Consider the following 15,490-nt stretch of genomic DNA (forward strand, 5'->3'; position numbering starts at 1 on the left):
AGGAAATGGCGTCGTTCACGCGAAGAAAGGCCTAATAAGCCTTCTTCCTCATGAACATCCAGGCGCCCTCTGGAGCAATGATAGTCTTCTCGCCTCATTCGCCTCCCGCAAACACAGGTCATCACGTTTGCCGGAGAAAACACAGAGAGGCAAGGATGTTAACCTTCAGCAGGCGTTCAAGGTTCCGAGAGAACCTTCATGACTGGTACCATTCCCTTACAAGGAGACCTCATCACTACAGTCTCCCGTTAGAACGTCTTCGATCTCAGGCAAGGCTTCCTTACAGAAACCCTCTTCGACAATCCTTTCAGGGGATCTTTCTACAAGCACTGCTATAGGACAGGTTAGGGCTCTTTTTCTAGCTTTTGCAGCAGGGGTTCTCCCTGTCTACCCTGCAGAGACTCCCTGGATTCCTCTGGAGAAGTTTTCCTCACCGCCAGCAGATCCGTGGCAAAAATCCATGGTTCTTCCCAGCAAAGAAACTTCAATTTCTTCCTCTCCCCTGAAGAGGAAAAGAGGAGTTCCTGAGTATGTGGTCTCGCCTAGGGTCAAGCTGACCCCAGTCAAGACTTCAAAACAGAGGCTTAGTATTACTGTGCCAAATCCTCCTCGACCAGTTGCTTAACAACCAGCAGCACTGAGAGAGGATCCATGTAAGGAAGAGTCCTTGGCGAGCTCCTTCCTCCCCTCTCCCATTGAGGTAGTTCCATGGGACTACAGATCAACCACCAAGCTCAAGGAGAAGGCCATGCCTCCTCCTACGAGTAGCGTAAAGGGGTACCTTTGAAGACTTCCATTCTGGAGGTGTTCTTTCCCCAGAGAAAAGAGCTCAAAGATTCCAAGATTGCCAAATTTCTCGGCTAGGTCCGCTAGACCTGCAGAGGCAGTCAGGCAGTTGTCTCCAGCTCATCACTTCGATGACGACCATGACCCACCCCGAGATAATGTCTTGTGGGTGGAAGATTTGAAGTTTGCTGTCATTCCCAGACCATCGGAGGCAGAGCAGAGAGTCGGAGCATGCCTTCTGGCAGGTTTTTGGCCAGTATGAGGGCCATCAATGGGTTGACAGACCCAGCGATGGCCCCTCAGGAGGCAGAGACACTCGTAAGCCCCCCAAGACCAGTGTAATCCTGCCCTGGGTGCAGGGGCTGGAGATTGCCCGGGGAAAGTAATTCGATCAGATCACCGACTCCTCTGGCTCCCTCCCTGCAGGCTCATCTTCTAGACTCCTCCCAACACCGAGTATCCATCAGAGGAAGTACTATAAGTTCCTTGATGAGCCTCTTCTGGCCCTTCTTCCACACTATTCCTTAGAGAGACTTTTCGGGCTTCGAGTTTCATTCTCTGTGTCGGAGATGATTATCAGGAGAAGGTGGCAAAGTACGCCATGCAGGCTAGTTCGTGGCTAGACCTCTAGTTGGGGTCTGTATGAAATCTGTTGTGGACAGAGGACTTGTCTAAGGAAAGCTCCAGGAAGGTGATTGAAACCAATCTACTGTCGGGGACTCGGACCATTCAGTTCCTTTCTCACCAAGTTGTAAACTTGTCGGAAAACACCATTCAAAGATGGAGAGACTTGATAGTGGAGAGGTTCCATCGCCAAGTCCCACAGAGTGAGATTATGAAACTCCGGAGCTCCTCTCTGGAGGGTTCCTCTCTGTTTGAACTGGAAGATGTTGAGCGAGCTGCTGAGAGATGGAGGAAGTCCAACCAGGACTCCCTCCTCCATAGGGCTTCAACATCTCGGCCCTATAGACTACCTACTCATCTACAGACCAAGCAGCAGAAGGGGATGGCGGGAACATCATCGAAGGTGTTTAAGAGGCTCTTTCTTGCCAAGGACAGGAAAGGCCTCAAGTCCTCCCATGGAGGGAAGAATCCTAAAGGGGGCGGCCGATGCCACAACCGGTAGGATGGGCAATCCCTTCACTTGTCTGACAGTGGGTTGATGCCTGCATTGCTATTGGCAGAGGTAGATACAGCTCGGGCTGAACCCTGGGCAGCCTCCGAGATTCATTCAGGTTATTGCGTCCCGTTTATTGAATCTCTCCCTCCACTGACTAAGATTCCAGTTCCATCGAGTTCCTATGCTAAGGGATTTGCAAAGGAACTGGTCCTTTGGGGCGAAGTTCAGATCATGTTGAAGAAGGGAGCTCTCCAAGAGATCCTCGACAACTCCCCAGGCTTCTTCAGGCGACTCTTTCTTGTGAAAAAGGCGTCTGGAGGCTAAAGACCAGTCGTTGACCTCTCGGCTCTGAATAAGTTTGTCAAACAAACTGTTCAGGATAGTGATGGCAGACACGGTCAGACAAGCGGTAAGACCTCAGGACTTAGTGTACACACTGGATCTAAAGGACACATACTTCCAGATCCCAATCTATCCATTATCAAGGAAGTATCTGAGAATCATTCAGGACAACAAGAAATACCAATTCAAGGTGCTATGCTTCGGTCTTTCTACAGCACCTCAGGTCTTCACGAGAGTGTTTTCCCTAGTGTCCTCTTGGGCACACAGTTTCAGCATCCATCTCCTATGTTGTCTGGACGGCTAACTGATTTTAGCAGATTTGGTGGCAACCCTTCTTCAGCACCAAGACAAACTTTTGAGGCTTGTCCAATATCTGGGGATCAGGGTAAACCTCGAGAAGTCATCTCTGCTTCCCTCTCAACGACTGGTATACCTAAGAATGATATTAGACACCAACCTTCACAAAGCCTTCCCATCAGAAGACAAGGTAATGAGGCTGAGGAAGGTTATAAGATCTTTCCTCAGACGAGAAGAACTCCCAGCCCAGAGGTGTTTATGTCTCCTCGGGCACCTATCATCCCTGGCCATCTTGTTCCTCAGGATACAATCTCACCAATGGCGGCTAAAGTCCATCTGGAATCAGGCCTTCGATTCCCAGGACATTCTGATTCCTATGGGACCAAAGGAACTGACAGACATCGGAGGGGGGTTGGCAACTAGAATCTGCTAAAGGGCGTCGACCTTCTCGTCCCCGTCCCCCCGGACTTGATGCTGTTCTCAAATGTATCAAAAGAAGGGTGGGGGCCCCACATGCTGCACTACACAACTTCAGGCCTATGGCCAGAGTTTAAAAAGTACCAGCACATAAATTTCCTAGAGAATAAGGCTGCCTTCTTGACCCTTCAATAGTTCCATCAGTTCCTGGCGGACCTCTCAGTGGTGGTGATGAGCGATAACACCACATTATTGGCTTATATCAACAAACAAAGCAATACTTTTTTGCAGCTCCTATCCCGTCTAGCAGTAGAAATATTAACAATGGCAGAAGACAACTCTGCTCACTTCATTCCAGGCAAAAGGAATGTGCTCACGGACAACCTTCGCAGAGCGACTCAGATAGTGGGCTGTGAGTACTCTTTGAATCTTCTAGTAGCCAACAAAGTCCTGAGTTTGAGGGGTTCTCCAAGTGTGGACCTGTTTGCAATTTCCCTGAACTTCAGGCTCCCAATGTACTACTCTTTAGTCCTGGATCCCAAGGCTTTCTGGCAAGTTTCATTCTAAAAATGGTGAGACAACATCAACATTTACCCCTTTCCCCTGTTTCTGTCTGATGAGAAGAGTACTCAAAAAGACCAGAACATGGTCAATATCTCAATGACCCTTATAGCTTTGCTATGGCGTCATGCAGAATGGTGCCCAAACCTACTGCAACTTCTGACAGAGCTTCCAAGGGAGCTCCCTCCGCGACATGATCTACTCGGAAAACCACGTGCAAACATCTTCCACAAAGCGGTAGCTTCACTACGACTTCACGCCTGGAAACTATCCAGCACCTCCTCACTCAGGATTTTCGCAACAAGTTGTAAAGAGGATGGCTGGCACCTGCAAAGATCTTCGGCTTCAGTCTACCAGGCAAAGTGGAACGTCTTCTGTTGTTGGTGTCGTGGAAAGGGTATCTCTCCCCTCGATGCCACTATTCCAGCAATAGCGGAATTCCTTGTGCATCTGCAGGAGGAAATGCTCCTCTTGTTTTGGGCAGTAAAAGGTTACCGCTCAGCCTTGAATCTAGCCTTTAAGGTGAAAGGAGTAGATATTTTCTCTTCGTAAGAACACTCTCTCCTCATACGGAGTTATGAACTTACCTACCCCCAGTCGGAAGTGAGATCTCCATGGAACATGGTTCGGGTACTTCGGTCCCTGAAGGGTCCTCCCTACGAACCATTACGCCAAGCAACAGATCGCCACCTCACATTGAAGACGGTGTTCCTACTTGCCTTGGCTTTGGCCAAAAGAGTTAGCGAGCTTCCTAGTCTCTTGTATGACTTAAGGGGATGGGGAGAGGTAAGCTTCAGCTTCATCCCTGAGTTTGTAGCTAAGACTCAAAATCCTGGGGTAGCGGATCCTAGATTAGATACCTTCCGGATAACGAGTCTCCGTTCTGTAATCGACGATCCTAATCAATTGCTACTATGTCCAGTAAGGAGTTTGAGGTATTACTTCAAAAGAATGGCAGCAGCTCACCCCCGTGTGCCAGCGCTTTTCATCAGCTTGTGGAAAGTCAAGAGGAGGATCACAAAAAATACCATCTCTGCTTGGATTCGCAAGGTCAGTGACCTCACACTATATCCAGATCCTCGTGCGACACATCAACCTAGAGCACACAATGTCAAGGGCATCACTACGTCCCTGGCCTTCAAATGTAACTACTGTGGCGCAGGTTCTACATACGAGCTTGTGGAAGTATCAGACGAAGCACCACCCCCTACATGCAAGTATCCCACAGGAGAATCGATACGTTCTCTATCGGTCCTGTGGTGGCTGCAAAAGTGCTGATTCAACACCTCAGGCTCTTGGACGGACAAGTAGCAGGAGGTTACATGGTTTTAGTTTGAGTGAATGTATAAGAATGACTGACTTATCCTTTTCTTCATCCTCTCCTCTCTTGAGGTAATCAGCATTCAGAGTCCTCTGCAAAGCTGACCTCAACCAACTGCAGGTAAACCATTGTTCCCTTGTCACCTGGTATTGTGTCAATACTGTTAGGTCCCATACGCTGGCGAGGGGGTACTGGATCACCTCGGACGATTCTATGACTCGGAAGAACTCTTACCTTGAGTCACTTCGCTAGTATCACAAACACACAGCTTGTGTAGGCTGCAGACCATGCATTGGAAGATTTTAGCGAGGTATAGGGTTTCCACCTTTTATATGGTAAATACACAGAGGAGAATTCTTAGGTCAAAGCCAAAAATCAAGACTGGCAGGGACTTCCACCCTCCGAATGGGTTAGTCATCCCCCATGAATAGCGTTGGTTTGTATTTTAGTTACGTAGTAAATGACAAATTTGGAAGTAATTTGTAATTTCCTAACCTTACAAACCTATAGATATTTATACAGATTGGCCTGCCAGCACAAGCCCCCCTTGAAGTCCTACCTCCAAGCAAAGTGAGTAACAAACACATTTTCCTTCATTTTCTGTAGTCTCTCCATCAAACCAAGAATGGTCTTTAACAATTACAGTTTTTTTCCATCAGTGAAAACATGGCATCATATTCAATTTTACTCAGCATATTGTATATGGTCAAAAAGCAGTCAACACACATTGAGCCTATGCGAGATGCCAGTTAGGTAATAACTGAGAAGCAAGATGAATGCAACTAACTATTTCAATGGAGCATGAGCTTATATACAACCCGTCCCAAACACAATGATTCAAATTCAAAACAATACATGCTTAAACAGGTTATCAGTGCAAGGGGAGAACGATAACGATAATACAAAAAAAATTAAATACCATTACAGTATATGAACATGTGTGATACACGTGGTACATGGCTCTCCCCCCTAAAAAAGACATACGTGGGAAATAGAAAGATCTCTTTGAGGCTAAATGGTATGGTCACTGTCATATAAGCATCCTGGACCAGGTTTTGATTCCTGGCCGATCAGATGCTACTGTCTTTTGAGTGATTTCGCCTCGAGACTGATCCAGAGGTCTGTAAGAGAATCCAGACATTAATGTATTAAAATGTATGGCTTATTTGAAATGTGCATATATGTACATATATATGTATTTATCTTTTTTTTTTTTAATTGGGTGGATGTTTCTACATCCATTAATGCCACTAGTGTGGATGTTTCTTCTTTCGTTATTGCTGCCTGCTTTGATGAATGGGTGGAGGTATTGTGATTGGGGTGTGTTTGCATTTAAAGCTATATGTGAAAGTATTGTATGATCTCAGCCATCCTGAAGATGATTTGGACCTTTTTGGCAAAACTATTCTCAAGTGTTGGGTCTTGGAATCCAGGGGGATCCAGTGTTTGGGGTAGCACTCTCGGCTTTTGGCCTGTAAGCCTATCATTACAGATATAGGGAGGATGATTCCTGTATATCGGTTTTGTTGCTATCCTTTGTGTACTTAGGTTATGGACTAGACCATCTGGGAAGTGTACTCTTTGTATCGATAGTGGAGAGTGCAAATACCTTTCCAACGCATGATGCTTAATCGATATTCTCAAGCAGGTAAATCTCCTAACTAACCTACAAACAACAAACTGTTCTCTCTAAAATGGATCCTCCTAATGAGGAAACCCCCTCCCCTGGATATGCTGATTCTCCCCCGGCACTGTTTATGACATCTGACAAGTTTATTAAGGAAAATTCTACTGACGACTTGCAAAAGAAAAAGGACCACTCCTCCAATGTCCAGAAGTATGATGGTAATGTGAGAAAATTGAAAGCCATTCATATATGCGATTTGCCAATACGGTAAGATTACTGAAATGAGGATGAATTTCAAGGTAGAATATAGAAAAGGGAAAGCATGGATTTGCTTTAATGAAGAGGCCTTTAAAGCAATTCCTGAAATTTCTAAGTTAAAAATTGATAATAGTGTGATTATTGGAGCATTATGCAGTGTTGCTCCTAGGAATCTTGATTTATATTGCCCGAATGATTGGTATCACACCGTATCTGAGGAGACGAAAATAAACTTTATATCGGAAAGAAAGCCTAATCTACCAATGTGACTTATTGCAACCTCGAAGGGAAAAGACTAATTATTTCAAATTTAGCCATATAATGCAAAAGAAAGGAAATATAGAACGTGGAGATATTTCTAGATTTGGCAAGAAATCCATTTTAATTCAGGGCAAATCTAGAATGCAGTCTTTTATGCTAATTAATATAAAAATGGAAGGAAATTTAATGGTAGATGCCAAGCCGCATTTGAATTTTAGTTAGGGAAGAGAAGTAATTCTTAACAAAGACCTTTATGATTTTAGTGAGGATGAAATCTTGGATATGTGTCCTAAAGAAATATGAAAAGTTCATAAGATTTCCAGAACCTCCATGATTATTTTAGCATTTGAAAACCATAATGTACCCTCTCATGTATACAGTCAAATATCTAGCTACGAAAGAATCGGCTTACAAAATTTTCACTTCACGAAAGGAGATGCGAAGAATTTTACGACTTGGATCACGAAAAATGTTTCGGACAGCGAAAGTTGGTACGGGGCTGATGCCCGACCGTATCCAAGACGGATTTTAAAATTAGCGCGCCGCCAGCCCGTAAACTCGCTACCATCCTCCTGCGTTCCCATTGGTTATCTCCCTAGTCAGATGCTAGTTACCACCATGAGATCCTGCCCTCCTATTGGTCGGCATCTACTGTACTGTATCCCATCGTTCATCTACGCATCAGCATTCCTATGTTTTCTCGTTCCGGCAACGGTATCGTACACATTGACTTAGTGTTTGTGATTTTGCTTTTATAACTATTTTACAGTATGTGCTGTTATCGTGTGTGATACTTACGATACATCATTAACCATGGGTCCGAAGAAAGTCGCTGATGTCAAGGGAAAGAAGAGGATGATGTTTTCCTTGGAGATGAAGATGGAAACAATCAAGAAATGCGAGGCTGGCTTGCGGTTAAGTGTGCTCAGGAAAATTTTAAGAAGCAGGCAGAAACAGGTTTCTTTGGAAGAATATTTTAGTAAGAGGCCTTTGGTAGAAACAGACCAAGCGCCAGCTACGAAATGAAAGTGGCAGTGATGAAGAAAATACGTAGTGTAATTAAATTTAGAAAATAGAAAATGTAAAGTAAAGAAAAAATAGAAAAATGAAAAAAAAAAGAAATTTTATTTTCAGTTTATCGTAAAGTTAAGTGTTAATATTTCCTGCCATTTATAGCTGCAATTCTGTCATTTATAAATCTGTTTTGTACAGTTAAGTGTTTACGTTTTCTGCAATTTGTACAGAATCGTTTTCCGCCGTTTTTATCCTGCTCTACCATCCTGCTCTTTGCTCTTGGACATCGCCTCACTCCAAATGTAAGGTTCCACATTTTTTTTACTTTATTTTTACTGTTTGCTCTAATTAAACGCTTCTTTTTCAGAATATTAACGTTATTTATTATTAAACGGTCAAAATACAGTACTTTTTATATATTTAGTACTGTTTAGTGGCAAATATCCTTTTTTATAATCATCGAATGTGGTGTTTTGCTAGGGTCTAGAATGATTTAGGCTAGTTACATGTCAAAGGTGACTCGCCACACGAAAAATCACATTACGAAAGCCCTTACCGAACCAATTAATTTCGTGTTGCGAGGCATCACTGTATATTGAAAACGAGAGATTACCAGTTCACCTTTACCGACAGAAACCTTTGCAGTGTTACAATTGCTTCAAATTTGGGCATCCGTCTCAAGGGTATGAAAAACATAAAGATTTGTGCCAATTTTTCTGATTCTGAGCATGGACCCAGCACTTCTATTACAAACTGCACTAATTGCAACCAAAATTACAAAACAACATATAAGAAATGTCCTCAATATGAAATACAAGGAGGAGCTGTTCAGAAGTCAGATGCAGAGCATATCAGTTTCAGATATGCTAGGCGACTTCTAAGCAAGACCAAAAGCTATGCCAAGGCCTTAAAATCTAAGGATGCAGGACATTTAGAGAGAACTATAACACCAGCTAGACAAGATAATGGAAGACTTTGTCGTCTTAAATCACCTTCTAAGGCTAACAACATTCACAAAGGCACCGCATACTTACTCTGAATCTGCTATTCCTTGGATGAACTGCCCAAGGTTTTCATCTCGTGTAGCATCATTGCCAGATTTAGGGGAGGAATCCCATACTAGAGAGCTATTGGATGCATCTGCCATAATGGAGGTGCACAATCCAAATTGCTCTCCATCTTTCAATCGAAAAAGAGGGAGACCACCATCCGTCTCCCCTCCAATGAGCAATTCAAACATATCTATTGCAAATAGGTATGTTTTATCTGAAAAAGAAGATGAACCTTCAACAAACTTAATAAAAAATTCAAGTTGAGGTTCGCCATCCCCCTCGAGAATTAGGTAAAAAGAACATTGAAAAGGCAAATGTAAAACCTAATTTATCAAGACCCTTTCTAAAAAAGCCTTCAGGATATAATGTTAAATCAAAAACTGCCAATGAGAAGACCATCTAAGATGTCTTCCAGAAATAATCCATAGTTTTCTCTTCAATTTTGCCATGGAGTGTTCAGGGTTTAAGGGCCAAATATGAAGAACTTAAGTTCTTCATTCATGAGCACTCCCTTATTGTTTTATGTCCACAGGAGAGCAAGCTTGATGCTAATACTCCATGTCCTCGAGAGTATGTTAGCTAAAGGACACCATATGATAAGCAAACAGGGAGCCCTGGTGGAATTCCTGCATATGTTCGCTGAGATGTTCCCCAAATATCTTTACCCATATTTACCCCTCTCAGGCAGTGGTTGTACAAATTGATGTAGGGAGAAAATTCACAATTTGATCTCTTTATTTGCTTCCTAATGACATCTCGTATGATGATTTAGTAGAGGTGATTCAACAACTCCCTCAACCTTTTTTCTTGTTGGGGGATTTTAATAGTAGATATCCTGTATGGGACAAAGTTTTAGCAAACACAAAGGACAACATTATATCATCAATTGTGGAAAATGAGGATGCCGGACTACTTAATACAGTACACGGGAGCCCACGTACTTTCATTTCCAGACAAGTACCTTTTCGTGCATTGACCTATCAATTGCAAGCTCCAATTGCCTTCTCAATATCAATTGGAGGACATTAGATGATTAGTATTTTAGTGATCATGCACCAATCATTATAAACACCAACAATGGTCCACCTTTACAGAGATTGCCCTGATGGAATCTTGACAAGGTGGACTGGGATAGATTTCATGAGCTAAGCTAAATTGAAGGGAATGCATAACAGTTTGAGAATACTGACGATGTCATAGACTTCCTGAATGAAACCTTTCATACACCAGGAGTCAATCCAATTCCCAAAACAACAGGGTTATTCAAACGACGACCAGTCTCTTGGTGGTCTCCAGAACTAACTACCGTGCACAGAATCACAGGAAGGTTTTTAACTCGATTGCGCAGACACCGTACTGAGGAGAATTTAATTGTATACAAGAAATGTAGAGCACAGTTCCATCGTGCCATGAAAGAAGCTAGGCACCAGTCTTGGGTGTCTTTTGCAGCCTCCATTAGCAATAGAGCACCACCATCTTCTGTGCGGAGGAAAATAAAAAAGATAGCTGGCAAATTCACCCCCAACCCACCACCAGTGTTGAGGGTGAATGTATGAATATAGGACTGGAGCAATTGATGTTAGAAATGCCCTGGCTGATCATTTTTCAAATGTATCATGCAAGTGTCACCATTTTAGGAACATCAAATAAAAGGAAATTTTAGATTTTGCAACAGGAAAGGAAGAGCCATACAATTCTCCTATTTCTGAAAGAGAATTTGATTCCGCAATTGCTCTGTGTAATGACACAGCCCCTGGACATGGTGGAATTCTATATGCAATGATTAAACATGTACCTGTTAATACCAAGTTATTTATTTTAAGCATTATTAACAGAATGTGGTATGATCATAGTTATCCAAGTGTTTGGGAACTAGCCATTATTTTAGCCTTTTTAAAACCTGGGAAGGATAAGTTTTTAGCTGAAAATTGCAGGAAATTGTTGTTTATGTAAGATTATGGAGAAGATGGTAAATGCAAGACTGACATGGTATCTGGAAAAGAAGGATATTTTATCACCTATCCAGTGTGGCTTTAGAAAAATGCATTCAACGACTAATGACTGGAATCCTCTATTTGTGAAGCCTTTACTTCCCAACAGCATCATGGAACATATTTTTGACCTTGAAAAGGCATATGATACTGCATGGAGCTATGGTATACTTGAAACCATTCATGAATTAGGATTCAGAGGAGAGCTACGATTGTTCATTCAATCATTTCTTTCACATAGATTTTTTCTAGTGAGAGTTGGGGAAACTATCGGAGAGGAAACGTCAGGAAGAAGGAGTTCCCCAGGGTAGTGTGCTAAATGTAACCATATTAGCACTAGCCATTAATGGGATATCCTCCATCATTGCCAAAGAAATTCTCTCAAAATAATTTGTAGATGATCTCTCCATATTATTTGCTGGATCTAGAATGTTGATGGTCAAGAGAAAACTACAACTCTTAATTGACAAAATTATTCAGGGGGTTGATATGAATGGATTAAGCTTTCAACAAGCAAAACTACTGTTGTCCATTTTTGTTGTATATGGGGAGTACATCCAGACCCGGTTATATACATCAGAGGTAAAGCTTTAAAAGTAAAATATCTTGATGCTCTGATCTTTTAAAAATGTTGTCCCATACATATTTGGGCGGGGGGCAGACTGTAAAACTATTCTGAAGTTATACAAGTCCTTAATTTTTTTTTTTTCTAAAATTAGTCATGGGTCTGAAGTATACTCCTCAGCCACCCCAAGTCAAGTAAAGATTTTAGATTCTATACACCATACTAGTATCAGATTGGCCACAGGAGCCTTTAGAACATTGCCTACTTCAAGCCTCCTTGTTGACACTGGAGAGTTACCTTTAGACCTTTACCATCACTCTTCTATTGTTCGATATTGGTTTAAGTTGCAAAGACACTCTAATTCTTTAGCCTTTCAGACTCCAAGCCTTGGAAGGCATTCAGTATACTTTGAGTTGCACCCAAAATCTCCTCAACCTTAGGGTTTTTGGGTGAAGCAATTATTAAAGTCTTAATATACTGTAATTAGAAGTAAGGTGCTTCCATTTAAGACTATCAACAACCCCTCCGTGGAAATTACCTGCGTTATTTATTTAAGTAAATATCTTATTTGTGTTAAAAAGAATACAATTTACTTAGAAGCCAGGTATTTTTTAATGGAACATGTTGCAGAACATAGGGAATCAACTTTAATATATATTGATGGCTCCAAATCTGATGCTGACATTGAATTTGGAGTATATTGTGATGGTTTTAATTGTAGAGGTGCACTTCCTCTAACAGCTTCCATATTTACTCCGAACTGTATGGCATACTAAACGCTATTGAGAAAATGGTGTTGGAGGAGGAGGGTAATTTTACCATTTTTAGTGATGCAAGGAGTGTCCTTCAAGCTGTGGATGTATTTAATTTCAGTAACCCTTTAGTTTTGAAGATTTTAGAATGGCTTTTTATTATTGGACTGAGAGGTATAACAGTTCGATTTTGTATGGTTCCAGTATATGTAGGTATGTCTGGGAATGAGAAGGCAGATTTACTGGCAAAGAATGCTACTGCTGAGTTGCTATTAAGAAGCTTTCCCATTTCCTGTTATGATTTCGTACCTACTTTCAAGAAATTGTTTTATAATAACTGAAAACAACATTGGGATAATCTAGAAGGAAATAAAATGCGAGAAATAACAAATGTCATATCTCCTTAGAGGTATAACACGATGCCCCGAAAGTGGGAGACGTCTCTTTGTTGCCTCCGCATTGGTTATACTCGGTTGACACATGAGTTTTTGATGACTAAGCAACATCAGCCATATTGCGATGAATGTTTGGTACCCTTGACAGGGGGACATTTGTTGATCAAATGCCCCACTTATAGTACCGAAAGAAATAGACATCTGTTTAAGGATCGAGGTGAGGATGGCAGGTTCATCCTTGCCAAGATTCTTGGATATGTGTCGTACCATACTAGTGGTATTTCTAAATTTATTTCAGAAGCGGGTCTTCTGACAGCTAGTCACCTGTTATAAGGATGTTTTTACATTTATTGCTTTAACCCGAATTACCATTTACATATTCATTTTTCTTTATAACAAATAATATCGGCGTCAATAACCTTAGATGTCAGGATACCAGAAAAATCAATCAATAAATCAGTCAATCACTACTGCATGTTTCTGAAAGGATAATCTAAAAGTATGAAGTTTGTGCACTGTAGGGATAGTTCATTTCTCTTCTGCATATATAACAGATACAATATTATTTCATTCCATCACTTAAAACTAGATCCAATGTATGCTTAGCCAAAGTAGTTGTATGAAATATTTGATGGTTCCTGTTTTCTTAAGTATCATATTCTAGAATAAATTATTTGCTAATTTTAGAGGTAAGTTGTACTCCAGAATTTGGAAGTGACCCTTAGAATTATATTTTTTGTGCTGCTGAAATGAATGATTCTTTCTAAGCTCTCTGGTACAGCTTCAGAAACGGGTTATGTACATCATCTGTCAAACTGTCTAAATAAATATGCTGAAGCTATCATCTGTTCCCTATGTGAATCTTGTATAAGATTCTTAATGATTATCCATCTTTTACATTCATATCTTCCAAGATTGTACCATCTGTATGTAGTAATAGGTATACAGTTAATTTTAAGTCTTTTCTTCTCCATCATAAGGCTAAGTACTGCACAATGAAAGTTATATTCCAGCTATGACCAGATTGTGGAATGAGCTTCCTAATCTGGTGATTGATTTGGTGGAACTTCTGAAGTACAGGCTTGTTACTAATGCTTTTCTGTTGAAATGGTTAACATAAATTTGTTCCGATGCATTGTAACCACGGACTACTCTCTCAGGAGTTACTCTTTAGTTTAAACTTGCGAGCAGAAAATTTTTCCCCAAACCAGGACTCCATTCCAGGCGAGAGGCATAAAGCCTCAGGCCGGTAACATGCCCCAGGGTACGTTCCCTGTGCAAAGCGACCTTCCACTGTGTTTGACCCACAATGCACCGAGAAGAAGACCTTGTCAGGCCTAGTAAGGACAGGGTAAAGGACGCCATTCGTACTCTGGTCATTGCCCAGTGTAGACCCATAGTTTTTGCTCGAGACTTAAACTGTTACCTGCGTTTTGAGTTTTCAACTTATTGTGTTGGCAAAGTGTTCAGCGTCGTTGTCCGGGTGTGAATGGGAAAGCATGTTCGGCTTTCCTTTCACATTTGGAAATTGATCCCCTTTCTTTTTGTACCTCGTTTCGTGGTCGCACCTGTACTCAGAGCGATACATGTATTGAGTGATCTGAAACCCAAGGGGCTCTTATGGCCACGAAGAGGAAAAAGAAAGGAAAAAAGGAACGTTCTTCCTCGAAGAAAGACAGTGGTTCGAGACCTTCGTCGAGCTGTTCTTTGGTAATTCCTTCCCTTCCGTCGATATCGCCATCGCTACAACAAATCAACGAGAGAGTAGTCCGTGATAAGTATGCTAGGAAAAATACAAATTACAGTACTAAGAATATGATATTTTTTCAAAGCTTACATATGACCTATTTATATTAATTATGTAGCTCATTTCAAAATATTTTATACTTTTTAATCATAATTTTCCTGTATATAGTGTATTGATTTCATTTTCTCACTTGGCTGCATTCCGTATTGAGTCCTTGGGCTTATAGCATCCTACTTTTTCAACTAGGGTTTTAGCTTTACTACTAATAGTAATAATACTAGTAATAATACAATTAAGTTTACAATGATTTTGGGTGAAAATTTTGAGAACACTTCCCGGGGTAAATCAGATGGCAGTCAATTATAGCCCCAAGGAATAAGCAACCGTTTTCACCAATGTGTTCAACATAATCAAGACTGATGAGGCAGGCATTAGATCTCATTTGTGTTTTACCAAAGCTAAACAATAGATTAGGTTATTTGTCTAGTTTAATTAGGATTTTTTAATTTGATTTTGCTCAGGAGGAGTAATTGTGATCTGCAAGCTTGTTCTTTTTTATATATGTATACAGTAGTATACAGTATATATTATTGTTAGTTTGTAATTCTCATACCCCAGAAAGGGTTGATAGAATAAAATTTGCTTTTGCCTTTGTAAACATGTATTAGCTTAGACCAATTACTGATTTTTCCATTATATCCACAGCAAGTAGACTAAGAGTTGTGGACTTCACTTGTCCCTACATCACTGGAATGTATCTGTTGATGTCGAGATCTCCAAAGGAAAAGAATAGAGCGCTTGCAGTCCTTAGCCCATTCCAGCTCCAGGTATAAATCTAGTTGGTCATATATAGTAGTTCTTACAAAAATTTAGGCAAATTATCTTTTTCTCTTTTGAAATATTTTAGTGGGATTGCTTTTATTTCTGATAAAAACAAGACAGCAGTAATTGCTCTGTCAGTTAATTGATAACATATTAAAACTT

The 15,490-nt window shown here is 41.1% G+C and overlaps 1 protein-coding gene across 12 annotated transcripts in view; it reads left to right on the forward strand.

The window, feature by feature from the left end:
- The window catches only part of LOC137650248 (probable glutamate receptor), a 514,807-nt gene that overhangs the window by 281,839 nt on the left and 217,478 nt on the right, over positions 1-15,490 (forward strand). For all 12 annotated transcript variants that reach the window (XM_068383530.1, XM_068383531.1, XM_068383542.1 and 9 more), the window contains one exon: positions 15,212-15,333. In XM_068383530.1, coding sequence (XP_068239631.1) covers positions 15,212-15,333 — 122 coding nt within the window. The remainder of the gene's footprint in view (positions 1-15,211; positions 15,334-15,490) is intronic.

This window comes from Palaemon carinicauda, chromosome 11, assembly GCF_036898095.1.
Source record: "Palaemon carinicauda isolate YSFRI2023 chromosome 11, ASM3689809v2, whole genome shotgun sequence".
NCBI lineage: Eukaryota > Metazoa > Arthropoda > Malacostraca > Decapoda > Palaemonidae > Palaemon > Palaemon carinicauda.